General features: G+C 39.9%; 1 protein-coding gene across 1 annotated transcript; it reads left to right on the top strand.

Annotated features, from left to right (window-relative positions):
- Positions 1-791: 791 nt before the first annotated feature.
- UGDH (UDP-glucose 6-dehydrogenase) lies at positions 792-15383 on the top strand. The gene is made up of 12 exons (XM_079307197.1): positions 792-984; positions 1495-1663; positions 3950-4051; positions 5388-5588; positions 5672-5869; positions 6350-6497; positions 7770-7864; positions 9165-9295; positions 9986-10119; positions 11163-11254; positions 11338-11448; positions 14083-15383. Exons 2-12 carry the CDS (start codon positions 1502-1504, stop codon positions 14191-14193), a joined length of 1485 nt encoding a protein of 494 aa, XP_079163323.1. The 5' UTR covers positions 792-984; positions 1495-1501; the 3' UTR covers positions 14194-15383.
- Positions 15384-16328: the final 945 nt, after the last annotated feature.

The raw sequence follows: 16328 nt of genomic DNA, 5'->3' as shown, positions 1-16328 counted from the left end.
GAAAATGCCATGTAAGAACAAGGCAATTTTTTAGTCACTCTGATAAGAACGTCCATGTCTTATCCACCTAGTCTGTCAACATTTAACATAGGAATTGTAATCTGTTTAAAGATTTAAAATCACTACAGTAATACAGATGGAGCAAAATCCCACACCCAGCTTCTAGTAGAGGTAGTATAAGTTAACTTAAATGTAGGAGAGAAGGAAAGGCAGCAGATTTCTCACAATCTTTCTGCTCCCACAGTCAGATGTGGTACACTAATACCATACCATGTTTACATAAAAGGCAAGAGCAGTATCGGAGAACTTTATTACTGCTAGGCAAGAGGTCCCTGGGCAGTGCCCAGGTCACATGGGCGAGTGCAATCTCGCTTTATTTCCTTCTTCTGGGCAATGTTCACCACCTCGACTTTAAACAGTGAACTTCACTGTAACCTACCCACGTTTCCCTTCCCTTCTCTTTGTTGAGACGGTGCTACGGTACAGGAGAGAGAATGAACACGCCTTTTTTCCTCACAGTAACCATAGCTGAAGGACAAAAGATTATCCAGGCAGCCCAATTACGCTCTCTTACAGAAGTACCCTGAGGCAAAGGCAGGAGCAGCCCGTGCCCGGAGCTCCCAGCCGTGCCCGGGGCCCCTGCGGCCCCTCACGGCCGCGCCAGGCGGGGCCGGCCCGGGCGGGCCGAGCTGTCCCGCGGCCATTCGCCGGCACCGCCGGGGCGGCCGGCGCGGGGCGGGGCGGGGCGGGCCCGTTCCTTCTCCGCCCCCGGGGGAAGGAGGAGCGGGCCGGCCCCGCTCGGCGTCCTCGCCATGAAGCGGCCGCCTCGGGCCCGCCGCGGCCCTTTAAATAGCGGCGGCCGCCGCTGCCGCTCCCTTCGCAGCAGCGCGTCGCGTTGAGCTCGGCGCGCATCGTCCCGAGCATCCCCCCGCGCATCCTCGCCGCAGCGCTCCCGCCGGGCCGGACCGCGCCCGCCTGCCCGCGGTGAGTGTCCGTGCTGTCCGAGCCCCGCTGCCGTCCCGCCGGGCCCTTCCCGCCGCGGAGCGCGGGCCGGGCCGCGGGGCCGCTCCCTTCCCGCTTCTCCCGGCCATGGAGCCGCGGGGTGGGCCCGGCCCGCGCCCTTCCTCGGGCAGGAGGGGGAGCTGCGGCCTCCCTCTCCCGGCCGAGGGGCTGCGGGGCAGGGCGCGGCTGCGGCTCAGCCGGGGCCGCGCCAGCAGCGGGGCCGGTCGGGGTGCCTGGCTCAAAGCGGGCACCGAAACGCGGCTTTGGTGGTCTGTGGATGCTGGCGCTGCGGAGAGGACAGGCTCCAAAACCTTCCCGGGTTGGAGAGGGGGGCAGCAGTTCGTTTCGAGACATCAGCCATAAGAAAACGCTTCTGTGGGCCGCTGCTTAATAAAATCTGAAATTACTAATACTCTTTTGTTTTCCTTGAATTGCTGGCCGGTGTTTTTAATTTGTAACGCCTGATTTTCCATTTCACCCTCCTCTTACTAGAGCAATCATGTTTGAAATTAAGAAGATTTGCTGCATTGGTGCTGGTTATGTCGGTGGGCCAACCTGTAGTGTTATTGCACAAATGTGCCCCAGTATCAAAGTTACTGTTGTGGATGTCAACGAAGCCAGAATCAACGCCTGGAATTCAGACACACTCCCAATCTACGAGGTAAGCATCAATGTTGTCTCTCCTTGCAGCCAGTGTTGCCTTTGCTTGTCTCCTACTACATGGAAATACTATATCCCCATAGCCCATTTCTGAAGCTTGTCAAGCACATCAGTGATGTCCTTCAAAAAGGATGTTCTGGAACAGCTGCCTGTCACTACTGCTCATTAAACCAGATTTTGGAAATATCTTAATGCAGCTGGTGCAGATGTGTATTAATGACTACTAATGGAGGGCCAAATAAGGAAAATGCAATTCTATATATAGTGAATTGTGCTAAATCATGCTGACTTTCTTTGGGACCTGATTTGGCCATGACCTTGTCCTCTTGCTCAATTACAGATACTGCCTGCTGTGTTGTAGTACACTATAAATGTGTCATACTGAGCTGTAAGCTTTGTTTGCTTTCTGAATACTGCCAAAATCCAATCTATGCTGCCCAACTTGAACTATGTGCAACGATGGGAACAATCATATTTCTGATAGAATTGAACCATAAATCTTTAATCTAGCCTAGGAAGACTAGACCAGATAAATGTACCACACTGTCATTCCTTTATTACTGAATTACTTTAATTTGAAAATGCATAAAACATTTTCTATTTTGCTTCTCTTAGCATTTGTTGTTTTCCACTCCTTTACTGAAAGAATAGGTCTCTCTTTCTTCATTCTTTAATGAAATACAGTTTTTATGGATTTGAGTTCTTTAATAGGAGTGAAAACTTATCTTCACTCATCTCCCAAAGACAAGGCAACTGACTGGTGCTAGCAGTTGCTCTTCTGCAGCTTCTTTGCAAGAAGTCTTCCCTCTTAAAACCAGAGCTATACTGTGACTAAGTCAAGATGAATAGACCTCCTTTGTTATGTAAATTCAAAAGAAACTGTATATAATGTTCAGATTACAGGTAAGCCATGAATAAAGTTGAAAGCTAGTACATTGTTTTCTCTTAACACTTAGACTGAATGAGCTAAAGTAGAGCTCCCCTTGGCATGTTTTTTTTTTTTTTTTTTTTTTTTTAAACCAAACTTGTAACATCTGTTTCCTGGAATAGTGTTGTTTGCTTACAAAGAATGTACAAAAACTGCCAAGAGTTAGTTCAGACAGTTATAAATTTGAGTCATTGCACATTGAGCTTTTTGTGGGTTTTTGGGTTGGATTTTTTTTTCAGCGTCAGAAATTGTGTAGTGGGCTGCCTTTCTATTTACATCCCATTGTAAGACCATAGTTGGAATATTCAATGAGTTGTAAGACATGTTATTTTGCCTGTTCTGACCTTTGTTTTTCTTCTAAGTGGGTGGTATTTAATATAAAATAAGACAGTAAAATGTCTTGCATGAGAAAGCCTCTGCTCGTGTTCTTCTTTCCATCCAGTGAACCCTTGCCTTTTTGGCATTTAATTAAATATCTAATGTCATGATAGGTGTCTCAAGTTGGAGATATGATTGCCATGTGAAACTGCATGACTGACTATTCAAACAAAAAGTAAAAGCTTTTTTTAGTCTGTGACAGTTTTATCTCTGACAACTCTATCTTGGTTAAAAGTTCTAAAGAGACCATTCTAGTACAGAGGATTGCTCATTTATATGTGACCTGCTGCCTCTCTTTTCTAAGTGGAAGTGTTAAGAGAAGGGAAAGTGTTACACCATCATATGTATCTCTGGAAAGAATTTCATCATATTATGGCTGTTGTGATTCTTCCACACTGTAGGAGTGGTGCCATGATAAGTTTAATCTGGCCCAAAGATGGGTGGTTGCTGAAAGGAGTGGTCTTGATTTCCTGTGTGTCTCTGCCTATCTTTCACTGGGTGTGGGCTTGCTTACTTGCTGGGAGACTTTGTGGGGTGTTTTTTGTGCTGAAGCAGTTTTAGACCTGATATTGAGGGCATCTTGGGAAGAGGGAGAAGGGACCACCTCTTTTGTTTGCAGTCTAGGAAATACTGCAAGACTTCCTGAATCTACTTAGCATCACTCTACAGGTGTTTCTTTCATTGCTTCTCATGGTAGCAAAACTGAGTATGGGAATAACTGAAAGCTAAAATCTGTCTGTGCAAATAAGCAGTTCAGTGTGGCTGAAAGTATCAGGACAGCATTGTGAGTCTTTTGAATAAGAAAGAGCTTAAATTTTTTTACTGTGTAAATCTTCAGAAGTTTTTACTTGAAAGCATGCTGCACTGACAGGGGAAAAAATAAAATCTTTCTGTATCTGAAATTATATTCTGTTTGGGCATAGAGTTTGCTGTTCTTGTAACTGCATTAATCTTAATTGTTTTTTTCTGCTTCTTTTTCAGCCAGGGTTACAAGAAGTAGTAGAATCCTGTCGAGGAAAAAACCTCTTCTTTTCCACCAGTATTGATGATGCCATTAGAGAAGCTGATCTTGTATTTATTTCTGTAAGTTTTGGAGAAGAAGGTGGTTGTGTTTGTTTTGTTTTTTTTTCTTTCTTATCAAATCATTGTTTCTTTTCTTTTAGGAAGTTGCCTTTGTTTTCTCCTGTAGATTCAGTTAGCAATGTCATGTCATTGAGTCACAGATTTCTCCTTGTCTTTTTGTGTACTGTGGGAAAGTATCAAGTAAGCTTTTTGTTTGATTTTTCTTATAGCCAGTAGCACCTTTGATGAATGAACAGGTTCTAATTTAAAATGGTAATGTTGATGTTTAACTTGGTTAGGTGTATGGAGTCAGAGCAGAATGTAGCACAGCTCTGTCATTGCAGTGTCCTGGTGAAATCTGTGGGACCTTGATAATGATGATAGAATTCTTAGACAGATATGCAAAATCATGTGCTGGTTATTTGGTTACAAAGATGACCTATATCTAGAAGCTTTTCAAAATAGTGTATTAATGGGAACAGGGGTGGCTTTAGTATTTCATAGCTATTGACACCACTAGAAAGAGGTTTCAAAGATGAAGCTCTGGTAATTTTGATGTTGTTACTAATGCAGAGTCCAAAATAAGTGATTGGTATTTGCCTTGGTAGGTCACAGTTAAGTTTTTTGTTAAGGTGCTTTTTTCTTGAGGTCTCCTCCTTGTTAGGGCACTGTAGTATGGAGCTCCCTTTCTGACAGTATTTTTCTTTATTCATTAAGTCTAAAATGAATGCTGTGTGGCTGGATGACAGCCACTAATACAGCCCATATATTGCCACCTGTCCTTGGTTCAAAACAAGCTGTTGTGTTTTACATGTTATTTCTTCTTTCCATTTGTAATGAAAGGGATCCTCTGTCTTAATCTAAACTACGTGTTTTCCCTCATGTTGCCTTTTCCGTGTACATCAGTGTGCTAATTTTCATCACCCCTACACTTAGGCTTCATTGCAAAGTGAGTTTAAGCTATAGTTGCCTCACTGACCACAAGACTCTTTCATGAGTCTTTGCATTCCTAGTGCAGGACAGGTAACAAAAAGTGGCTGGCCATAATCATGAAGAAATTACTGGTGTTGCCAGAATAAGGATTGTTTCATTAAAGCCTGCAGAGTTGCTGTGATCTGCTCTTGTTTAAATCCTATTTGAATAGAGACCAGTGAGCTTTCTGTAGAAAACAAAATGGGTAATTGAGACAGATAATACCTCTTCATCTGATGTGGTAGCCAGAATAATTCAGGGCTAGACATATTTTCCTTCCTCTGAGAAGGAAAATGTCCATCAATCTTAGCAATTTCACCTTGCCTCTTAACTCAAGAGGTACTGACCTGTAACATTTCTTCCCCTTTCTAATATTTCTAATTAGGTTAATACGCCCACAAAGACCTATGGGATGGGAAAGGGCCGAGCAGCTGATCTGAAATACATTGAAGCTTGTGCTAGAAGAATTGTGCAGAATTCAAATGGCTATAAAATTGTCACTGAGAAAAGCACAGTTCCAGTCCGTGCTGCAGAAAGCATCCGTCGAATATTTGATGCTAATACTAAGCCTAACTTGGATTTGCAGGTAAACCTACTCTTTGAGTTGTGTATTTAAAGGTTGGGTGTTGCTTTTGGTTTTTACCAGTTGTTTTGTTCCTGTGTGTGTAGGTGCTGTCTAACCCAGAGTTCCTTGCTGAAGGAACAGCCATCAAGGACCTGAAGAACCCAGACAGAGTGCTTATTGGTGGAGATGACTCTCCAGAGGGACAGAAAGCTGTCCGTGCTCTGTGTGCTGTTTATGAGCACTGGGTGCCCAAAGAAAAAATCATCACAACCAATACCTGGTCATCAGAACTTTCTAAACTGGTTAGTGTTGCTCCCTGCTGTGGTCTGCAGTGAGCAAGGGGTGTGAGACAAAGCTCAGAAGCAGAATTTTGACACTGAGTGATGCAGCTAGGAAAGACAGGTGAGGTTGGGAGGACCTAATGCATATGTCAAAGGTTATTAATCTTTTCCAGTTCTCAGCTGACCTAGTTAATAGATGATTTTGACTTTATGAAGTCTTTTTCTCCTTTTTATTGCTATTAGTTATTACTAAGAGTAAACATCCAATGCTGCAGAAATTGATTACTGTCATAAAACAGTTCAAACTCTGCAAGTTAAGCATTATCTTGTTTTGCTTTAATCAAATTAACTGGCTTCTATATATTGAACTTATGTTACCCTTTTATATGTCAGTGGAGTTCATAGATACTAAAGTAATCCTTTCAGTAGCAACTCCCTTTAGTCTGTGGACATCCTGGTTTCTGGAAAAATGAAGTTCTTTACTATGCTTTTTATTTGCAGGCAGCTAACGCTTTCCTTGCCCAAAGAATCAGCAGCATTAACTCAATCAGTGCTCTCTGTGAAGCCACAGGAGCAGATGTTGAAGAAGTAGCAAGAGCCATTGGAACAGACCAAAGAATTGGAAATAAATTTCTCAAAGCCAGTGTTGGTAAATAAAAAATTCCTCCTTTCTTTTTTCTCGCTGGGCTTCTGTTTAATAGTGCAGTAGTGTTTTGAAATAAGTAATCTGATTCTCCACAATTTTCTATATCATTAGAAGTGTTTAATATATGAAAATATTACTGTGTTATACTAGTATAAATTCATTTTTTCTGTTAAAATATGCAGAATTGAGGTTGCTCCAGACCCAATAACCTAAAACTGGAGAGTTCAGAGTCATGGTTTACTCTGCCTGTGACACTGGAAAGAAAAGCTGTGACTTAATTTTTCTGGAGCATCACTGATGACAGTGCTCTCTAAGATGTCTTCCCAATTGCAGCTGGTGCAGTTTTGTTTGGGAGTTGCTGCCAGTGGCCTGAGGGAGAGAATACCTCTAGCTCAGAATGTGTGATGACAGCTTCTAATCTGTTGGATGAATTCATAGGATCATAAGGTTGGAAAAGACCTTCAAGATTGAGTCCAGCCTTTGACCAATCACCACCTTGTCAACTATGCTATGGCACTAAATACCATGTACAGTCATTTCTGGATTAGATTTGAGATAGTAAAATGTGATGAAGTGGTGATTGGTGCATCAAACTTCAGAACAAAACTAAAGCCTCTCTGTATGGTGTCGTGCTAGATAGTATGACATTAAAATAACCTTATTATATATAACCTATCCTAAAGTCAAGCAAGAGTGAAAATAGACAGCAAATGCATTACCAAAAACTGCTATTAGGTTGTTATAATTCCTTCTACAGTGTGTTGTTTCTGGGGCTCTGCTTGCTGAGCAAAGTTCTAGGTTCAAGGATCTCTGCCTCAGTTCTCCCTTGGTCAGCTGTGGTGATCTTTGGCTCTTGACAATGGTTAGATATCCATTTGGGGGTGCAAGAGGAAGGAACTTAATCCTAACAGACTTGTTTTGAGAAATATTAGTCTAAGTCTTGTGGTGTGGTGAGGAGAGAACAGGCCCAGGAGCTTGTCTACCTGCTTTTAATAATAGCCCATAGTTGCTTTTTCTCATGTAGGTGCAGGTTTCTGTGTAAAAACTCCCATTGATTTCAGTGGAACCTGAAGCATAATTAAGCCTTCTGTAATTGACAAAGTAAGTAGGTCCAGGAGTTGGATTTTAATAGTTTAAGGTTTTTCATTTGATAGCAGTGAAATAGTGGGGAAATTTATAGTACTATGTCAGTGATTTGCCAGAACATATTTGGTTCCACAGATTGGTTTGGATTGGTACCTTAGCAACTTGTAAAACAATTGCTTTCTCTTTCAGGGTTTGGAGGCAGCTGTTTTCAGAAGGATGTCTTGAATTTAGTGTACCTCTGTGAGGCACTGAACCTACCTGAGGTAGCTCGCTACTGGCAACAGGTACAAGTTCTTCACCAATTGTTTCAGAGGGTGATGTTTCTTTAGCACCCAGCTTCCAGGTGTTGAGCTTTTAAGCATTGTCCACATAAACATGGTTTCAGCTCCTAGGAGCAGATACCTCAGAGCTGTTCACCTTTACATTTCAGGGCCCTCAGTTTAACACTGGCATTTGATACTTGATACTTGTGGGTGCTCAGGCTTTTCTGGGGTGAATTAAGTTACTGGGATCAAATGGATTCCAAAGCTGTCTAGCAGCAGTAGAAAATGGGAAGTACAAGCATTGTCTGCTGTCTTTCTTTTGCAGTTGTGTATCTGTATTGGGTATTTGAATTTACATCTTGTAATCTTTTCCTCAGGGTCTACTTTTACAGTTTTGAAAGAACTCAGTAATTCTTAGTATTTTTTAGAATAAACATGGTTGCTGTAGTTCCTGGGTTTAATGTTAGGAATGGTTGGGAAGATATGGATGCTCTCAGGCCTGGCTCCAGTGCAGCGATGACACCCAGTCTGTACTAGCAACCATTTCCCTATTAACTAGTGAAAGCACCTCACCTTTCTTCCTAGTCCTGACTGAGAAGCTTTGAAATGTGTGGTGTGGTCAAAAAACCCCTTTGATTTATTTTCCTGATTTGTCTGTGGTGGTCAAGTATAAGGCTGCCTAGCAGATTTCCCCCCAGAATACCAAGTACATGATTTGCCCATCTTATTAGCAGCTTTGCTTTTTTTGCTCTTCATTTTGGTTAGCCTTTTCTCCCTTCACTCTTCTCTGTCCCAAGGAACAGCTGGAACACTTGCATGAAATGACAAAATAACAAAAGCAAGGTTGAATTATACAGGTTTTGTGTATTGGCATCTGTTAGTGTGGATTAAAAAGACTAAAAATATTATCACAGTTGTTACATATGACATATAAAAAAGTGTAGGTCTAGCAATGAGATGTCCATGTGACTGCAAGTACCCTGATACTGAAATTATGTTTTAGGCAGAGACATGGAAAGCAGTAAGTTTTAATTTTTTTTAAAAACAATCTGAAAAAAATCCTAGCCTTTAAACTAGATAACACATGTTTAAGATGTGTATATGTGCATCAGTATTCACTCATTACATAAGATTTTTCTCAGAATTTGATAAACTAAGTAAATGTATCTTCAGATTGCTTGTGATATTGAGTAAAAATGCTTAGCTTTCTCTTTTAAGCCTCTATTAAATTTGTGTGGGTAGTTTGACTTGATTGTTAATAGAATCTGTTTATAGTTTAAAATGACTCCTTTCTGTACTCTCATGGCTTGTATAATTTCAGGTAATAGACATGAATGATTATCAGAGAAGAAGATTTGCTTCCCGCATTATTGACAGTTTGTTTAATACTGTCACTGACAAGAAGATTGCTATTTTAGGGTTTGCTTTCAAAAAGGATACTGGGGACACAAGGTAAGCAAGCAAGCTTTGTTCACCAGCATGGATTCCCTACTGCTGTCACCAGCCTCCCAGCTAATGCTCACCACTAAATTAAATTAGTAGCTGGATATGGGACTCTTTTTCTTGTGACAGAATTTGTTTCTAACAAGGATTAATCTTTCTTAAATGGATGAGAACTGATTCTTGGCTTGTACCATAGACCAGAATCGTGCAGAAATTGCACATAATTCTAGTCCTTATTAACTTGCACAAGCAAAGATAGATTTTGACAAACTTCTTTCATTCTCCACAGAAAAGAATGCACTTTTGCAGGTGGTTCTAAGTTGCTTTGTGAGATCAAAGTTTCAGCTTGATTTCCTGAAGTGTTTAATTGTGTTCTCCTGTAAAGGTCAAGCTTGATACAACTCTTCAAGTGCAGTTTGTAGGGAAAGCTTAGAAACTCTAGGCATTTATAATTTTGGTCACTAGGAGTTACCAGACTTATTATCTTTCTTGGACAATTCAGCAAAAGAGAGGCAAACCTTTTGATATTATTCTCCTTGGTGTCCATCAAGATTACTGGTTTCCTGTTGTCATGGTTGCCACTAAGATATTTATGTAAAAATGATATAAAGCTCTGGCATCACATATCATGATACTTGAAAACTTTCCTTACCTGGAACATGCCACCTGATTCCTCAACTTATTGATTCTCTTTTGTAGAGAGTCATCCAGTATCTACATTAGCAAGTATTTAATGGATGAAGGAGCAAAGCTGCATATCTATGACCCTAAAGTACCTAAGGAGCAAATCATCTTTGATCTCTCACATCTGGGTGTCTCAGAAGATAACCAAGGTAAGAATTCTCATATAAAGTTTATTCCCCTCTTATCACCCTATTCTCAATATGCACGTGTCTGTTTAAATATTATAAATTCATTTTCAACATGACATCATTGTGCTCTTGGTTGCACTTTCTAGTAAGTTGTTATAGCTCAGGAGATTACTCTCATTCTTCTTCCTTTCCCTGTAGCTTTTGTAGATAAATGCTAATCTCAACTACTGTATATTTTTCTTTCAATAAACACTCATTTGAATAGATGTCTAGAATTTTATCTCTGAATAATTAAAAGGAAGAGAAAGAAGAATGTCCAGGAGGACAGACTAGTTCTGACAGCTACTTCATGCCCAGAGTTCTAACTTAGTTCTTTCTTACATATCTAAAATAGAAATAAAGAAATTATTCTGGAATGCACTATTGAGCATTCTCCCTTCCTTCATATGACTTCCAAATTACTTTGTTCCGTTACATTCAAGAAAACTTTAAAATAATCACCTATGATTACAGAGGTAAGGGGTACTTGGGACTTCTGTTTTCTTGCTGGGAAATGGAGCTGATGGATGGGGAGAACAGTTGAGGCTTCCACAGGTGAAGAGAAATTGAGCTGTGATGAAGAATGAAGGGTGTACATTATTAGACATGCCCTTGAATTAGAGGAAAAGGGAAGGCTTTCCTCTAGGCAGCTGCTTAGGCAGTCCTTGGGGAGCTACGTGTGTCTTTTCTGGTGTGAACTGAGTGTTAAATAGAAACTGTGATGTGCTACTGTTGTACAGGCAATGGCCTTTGTGAGAGTTGGCATTTGAGCATTCCATAGTACCTTCAAATTCTTGAGATGTGCTTGATGCTTGACTTCAAACATTTAAGTGCTCTAGCTACTCGGATGCCAAGTATGATCTGCTTTAGTTTAAATAAGTAAAATCAAAATTGGTAGAAAATATCTCTAGGTGAGTGACTTGAAACCACTTGATTGTGTAAGGCAAGGAAAGAGACATTTGCCAGAAAAGTGCCCGATTGATGCTAAAGACATGCAGAATAAAACTCCCTGCCTTCTGTTACAGTGTCTCGGTTGGTCACTATCAGTAAAGATCCCTATGAAGCCTGTGATGGAGCACATGCCCTTGTAATTTGCACTGAATGGGACATGTTTAAGGTAAATGTTAGCTTCAATTTAAAATAAAACAAAAAGAGTGTTATGCTACAATTTATTCTCTCTGCTTTAATTACTCCTTACAGGAATTGGATTATGAACGTATTCATAAGAAAATGCTCAAGCCTGCATTTATCTTTGATGGCAGGAGAGTTCTAGATGATCTTCACAATGAGCTACAAGTCATTGGCTTCCAGGTAATCATCTGGGTGATGCTTCTTATGTTTCTTTCCTTCTCCCTTCTCTATTGCTCTCCCTCTTCAGTGACTGAGCAGCAAAGGAAAAAAACCTCTGGAGGTGAGGATTTAAATGTAAACCTGTCTATTCTTAAGTGTTCATTAGTACTGTCTTATTACTTTCACAGATTGATGTGCTTTTAAAGTTGAGGCTATGCCACCAATATTCTGCAGTATAAGCCTGCCCTAGAATCATTCAGGATGGAAAAGACATCTCAGTGCAACCATAAATCTAATATCTGAATGCTGCTCTGCCCTTCTTGCAGCAGGGAAATAATAGACAGTTAGGAGATAATGCTAAATCTCATGCCTGATTTTATTCTAGGCATAATATTTGACTGCAGCTGCTTCACTGTTTCTTCCAGACCTGTAGTCTTTACTGCTACTACCCAGCTGAAGGGCTGAGTTTGTATGTTACAATCTGTCATAGGCACTACCTGGAATCTTGTTTTAATATCACCATAAAAAAAAATAGCATAGCAAAACACAGTTCTTGCAGAAGTAAATGTAAGCTGTAAGTGCCATTTTTGCTCCTCACGAAAGACAAGCAGGTTTACTGGACATGAGAGTTCAACACTGGACAAGATGTAACGCAGGTAATAAATGTTTATCCAGCCAGTGAGATCTTCACTTGGGCAAACTATTAAAGGAAGTTTTGGACTCTTCTCCCTGAGGTTTGCATAACAAAGCTGGCTGATACTGGAGGTGAAAGCAGTGAATGCAAAGATGTATCTGAAGATAGTCAATAAAATGCTCAAGTATTACATGAGAGGCTGGAGGAGATGACTGATTACTCCTTTTAATCCTTTGTGTTTAAGATGAGCCAGAAGATCCAAACAATGATGTTTGTTTATACCAGAGAGAGGACACAGAAGCTTAACTTCAGCTAAGCTTATAGCAAATTCTAATCTGTGTGATATTTCTCCTAGGAATTTCTCTTCTGAAGTCTTCTGTGGCTTCAAGACTTGATAGATCAGTATACAGATAAAGTTTCTGTTTACAGAGACTGTACTTTTGTGTTTCTTCTATGAAATTCTAGTTGGATTTTTAACCAGTTTGTTAGTTTGCCATCCAGAATGCAATTAGTCATCCAGGTTTATTATCCAGAATTTGTTATCCAGATTATCACTGCAAAGGCATTTAACAATTGACCTATATTTTCTGCATTAAATAATAAAAAGGATTTTGTCTTAAATGGACATTCCCAAAATTTAAGAATTTAGGGCCCTAGTGTTTTAACTTCCCTTGTTAAAAGCTGTTGCATTAGACAGCCTGATGCTAATAGCAATTCCATTGTATACAATCCAAACATATGAATTTGAGTAGTTTTAATTTTTTTTCTCAAATTGGAGTTTAAATAACTTTAAACACACCTACCATTTAAATTATAACCAGTTTCCATAGTTAAAGCTTAATTCAGGAAATATGAATGGGAAGCATTCTGATTCTAGGCAGAGTAATTTCTAATTTGAGAAGAAAGTCTGCTCAGGTCTCAAGCAGGGAAGGCAGAGTAAGCCTTAATTGAAGGGGTTGAAGCACTTTCAGCATAGATGGAATTTGGTGAATACCAAAATCACCAAGTCCCACAATAATCTGATAAAAGCATCTTGACCAGACACCATAAGAACAAAATCTCCAAGCCAGATCAGATGCATGTTTCAGTCATTTTTCATTCCCTGTACTCACTCTCATAATGGCCACAGGATTTCTCTCTTGATGTTTTCCCTGTTTAAGCTCCAGGTATGTACACTGTGAACCAGCTTGTATAAACCCATTTAACCAGACAGTTGAAGCAGTTAAAGGACAAATAGGGTACATACAGCTCTCTTGACTGTTCAAACAATGCTCTTCAGCGTTGCCTAGATGTCTGCCCAGAGTATTTTCATCAAAATTTTGTTGAAATAGAATAGTTGAAGTATTTTGTCTTTTGGAGCTTTATATTTGACCTGCATTACTTAAGAGGAAAGCTACAGTTCTGCTTATTTACTGAGTCTCAGAACTGTCTTACCTAGTTGGTGTTTTGTCTTCTACAAGCTCTGTCCTGGGTGATTCACAATATTCTGACCTAGAAATTAGGGGAATTTGCTTTGCTCTTTGAATTTTGCCATACCTGACTTGTGTGTGTTGGTTTTGTTACAGGATTTCACTTGTCATGTTGGCTGCCTTTAGCCTCTCAAGAGTTGTGTTGCTTCAAAAGCAGCCTACTGCATTATGGAAGGGAAAAAGCTTTTTCTGTGCTAATTTAGTATATATTTCTGGGAAAAGTAAGCTGAACCCTCATTTTATGCACACCCAGAAACATTTTATGGTGTTTGTATTTATAGTTCTATGGAAGATGAGGCAGATAAATGTTCAGATTGTCAAGATGCAGCTTTAAGTAGGCAAAGCAGGCACTTATAAAAGGCTGGTTGGTTGTTTTGGTTTTTAAACAAACTCTGCAGCTCCAGTCACAGAAACTGTCCTTGGACTTGTTGCTTGTGCTTTGTGGTTTGGTTTATTCTAATGTTCATAAAATGTGTTCTTTGTAGATTCCTCATAGGTTCACGATTCTTAGCTTGCCACACTCACTTGTTAAATGTGTTGGTTTTTTTTCAGATTGAAACAATTGGGAAGAAGGTGTCAGCCAAAAGAATTCCTTTTGCTTCTTCATGTGAAATTCCTAAATTCAGCCTGCAGGATCCACCTGTCAAAAAGCCTAGAGTATAATGTTTAATAGATACTGAAGGAATTCTGTGTATCTCCTTAGTGGTAATACTGTAATCCTATGCTTTTTTTAAGGAAGTATATTTTTCATAAACTAAACCAATTTTACACTAGAAATGGTACCTGGTACATGTGAATTCAGTCTATTTTCAAATCTCTATTTTTATAGCAATTTTTTTTTTAATTACTCAAGATGGTACAAACCTGTTTTTAATGATCATCTTCTAAGTGAAAAAGTTACCTTCAAACTGCAGATTTCTGTTTCCAGAAATGTTCCTAAACAGCACTTTAAATATTTCAAATTATAAGAAAAAAAAAGAAATAGAGTATCTTTTTACTTTAGTCCAGTTATAGACTGTAATCAGTCTATAGACTGGAACTATATTCCAGGAACTGGTATAGAACTGGTATAGGAACTTTGGTAAAGACTGGAACTTTGGTCTCACCAATTTTTTTTCTTTTGGGGTGATTCTTTGCCCAGTTAAATGTGTGCTCTAACTGGCATTGAAGTCAAAAGATCATTTCTAAGTAAATTGGTAAGGTTTAGGTCCAGCCCTAAGGTAGAACTGACTTCAACAATAGTGTTCCAGTCCTGGTTGGGATCCATTGGCTGGTGTAGTCTAAACTGCATCTGTTGGGAAACCAGATAGTTCTGCAGGCATCAGCTGTGTAATTAGTGCTGGTGGACAGCAGTTATGAACTGACTCACTGGCAGATCTTCAGTTTCCATTCTTTGGTTGTCTTGCCTACATTCCATGTGCAGCCACACATTTTTGATTTAGTCAGATTCCTGGGGCAAGTGTTCCCTAAGTTGCAGCAACACAACATGTCTTCAGCAGAGGAGCATTCTATTTGTTTCAATATTGAATTCAAGAATTAGCTTAATTTGGTATCAGCCCAAGTAGAAAATAAATATTGGCTTCAAAGTTACCTGATAGTTAATCTTTTTCTTTCATTACATATTCCATCGGAAAGCAGTCTTTTTAATGAATCTTGAAAAAACTAATCTCTGCTGGGAAGAAATTATTAAAAAAAAATTCTGCCCCATAAATCAGATTCCTACCTCATTTGACTAGCACGAATGAATAGTTCTAATGTTCTCTTGATATTTTTGCCTTTACTGTTACTTTGTTTCTACTTGTTTTTATTATTCTCAATTGGCCAGTGCTATTAAAATCTTTGAGATGACAGTGTTTGTCAGTGTTTGGCTTGTTGCATGCGGTTGTGAAATGGAGGGAAGATAGAAAAGGATGACCATGAACAGGTATCAGACTAGAAGGCATAGACATCTTAGTTGAATACTAGTGTTGGAATAGTAGAGAATTATCCTGCAACTGGTCAAATAATATCCTGAATTATTCAACTGCCTTCAAGCATGGTGTATCAATAGTTAAACAGGAGGTAAGATCAGTGTCTTGGTAATGAGTGCTGTTACTGTAACTGCTTACCCACAGAAATGGAGATACAGTTTAACCTTTAGGACAGTTACTTGAAGATTGAAGGAATTTGTAACAATTTGGATAAACAATACAAGGCACTGTTATCTGACTGAAATAGCTGTGCCCTTGAACCAGATGCTTCCAGATTCTGCATATTAATGGTTTCCACATAGGGACTTATTCTGCAGAAATCAGCTGGTGCTTTGGGCAAATATGCCTAGTGTAAGACGTTTTTGCACATCAAAAGCCACTCAAAGTGGAAATTATGGGGGCTTAAAATCAAAGTGGCATTTTTCATCATGCCTTTTCCTCCTCCCTATTGACTAGTGCTGCTTTCATTTAACAGCCCTGGGATGCAGCAAGGGTTTCAATGCAATCCTTGTAAGCATTATGATCCAAGAGGCAGATTACCTCCATTTTGCAGGTGTGTCCTCTTGGCTACTCTGGCCCTGTAGCACCTGACAGAGCAGGCTGGTCACTGCTCCTTTGGGATTAAGATGGTGCTGGCAAGTTGTATTCCAAGGATCTCTTGGAGTACAGAGAGAGTACTGTACTGTTCAGGTTAGCAGAGCATTGCTTCAGGGCCCATCTTAAACAGGGGGGTAAATAGAGGGGTCAGAAAATCATGATTCCTTTCTGAAACTTGGACACATCTCTAATAGTAGTGTCTCTCTATGGAACTTGTCTTCATCAGTTTGA

This window comes from Erithacus rubecula (assembly GCF_903797595.1).
Source record: "Erithacus rubecula genome assembly, chromosome: 5".
Taxonomy (NCBI): domain Eukaryota; kingdom Metazoa; phylum Chordata; class Aves; order Passeriformes; family Muscicapidae; genus Erithacus; species Erithacus rubecula.
The sequence above is the reverse complement of the archived record's forward strand: the minus strand, read 5'-3'. Positions and strand labels throughout refer to the sequence as shown.

What these genes read in the sequence shown, in the direction of transcription:
- UGDH (XM_079307197.1), top strand. Translation starts at nt 1,502, where the DNA reads ATGTTTGAAATTAAGAAGATTTGCTGCATTGGTGCTGGTTATGTCGGT. An exon ending in TAGCTCGCTACTGGCAACAG is followed by an intron (nt 7,865 to 9,164) that starts GTACAAGTTCTT and finishes GTATAATTTCAG; the next exon opens with GTAATAGACATGAATGATTA. An exon ending in AAGGATACTGGGGACACAAG is followed by an intron (nt 9,296 to 9,985) that starts GTAAGCAAGCAA and finishes TCTCTTTTGTAG; the next exon opens with AGAGTCATCCAGTATCTACA.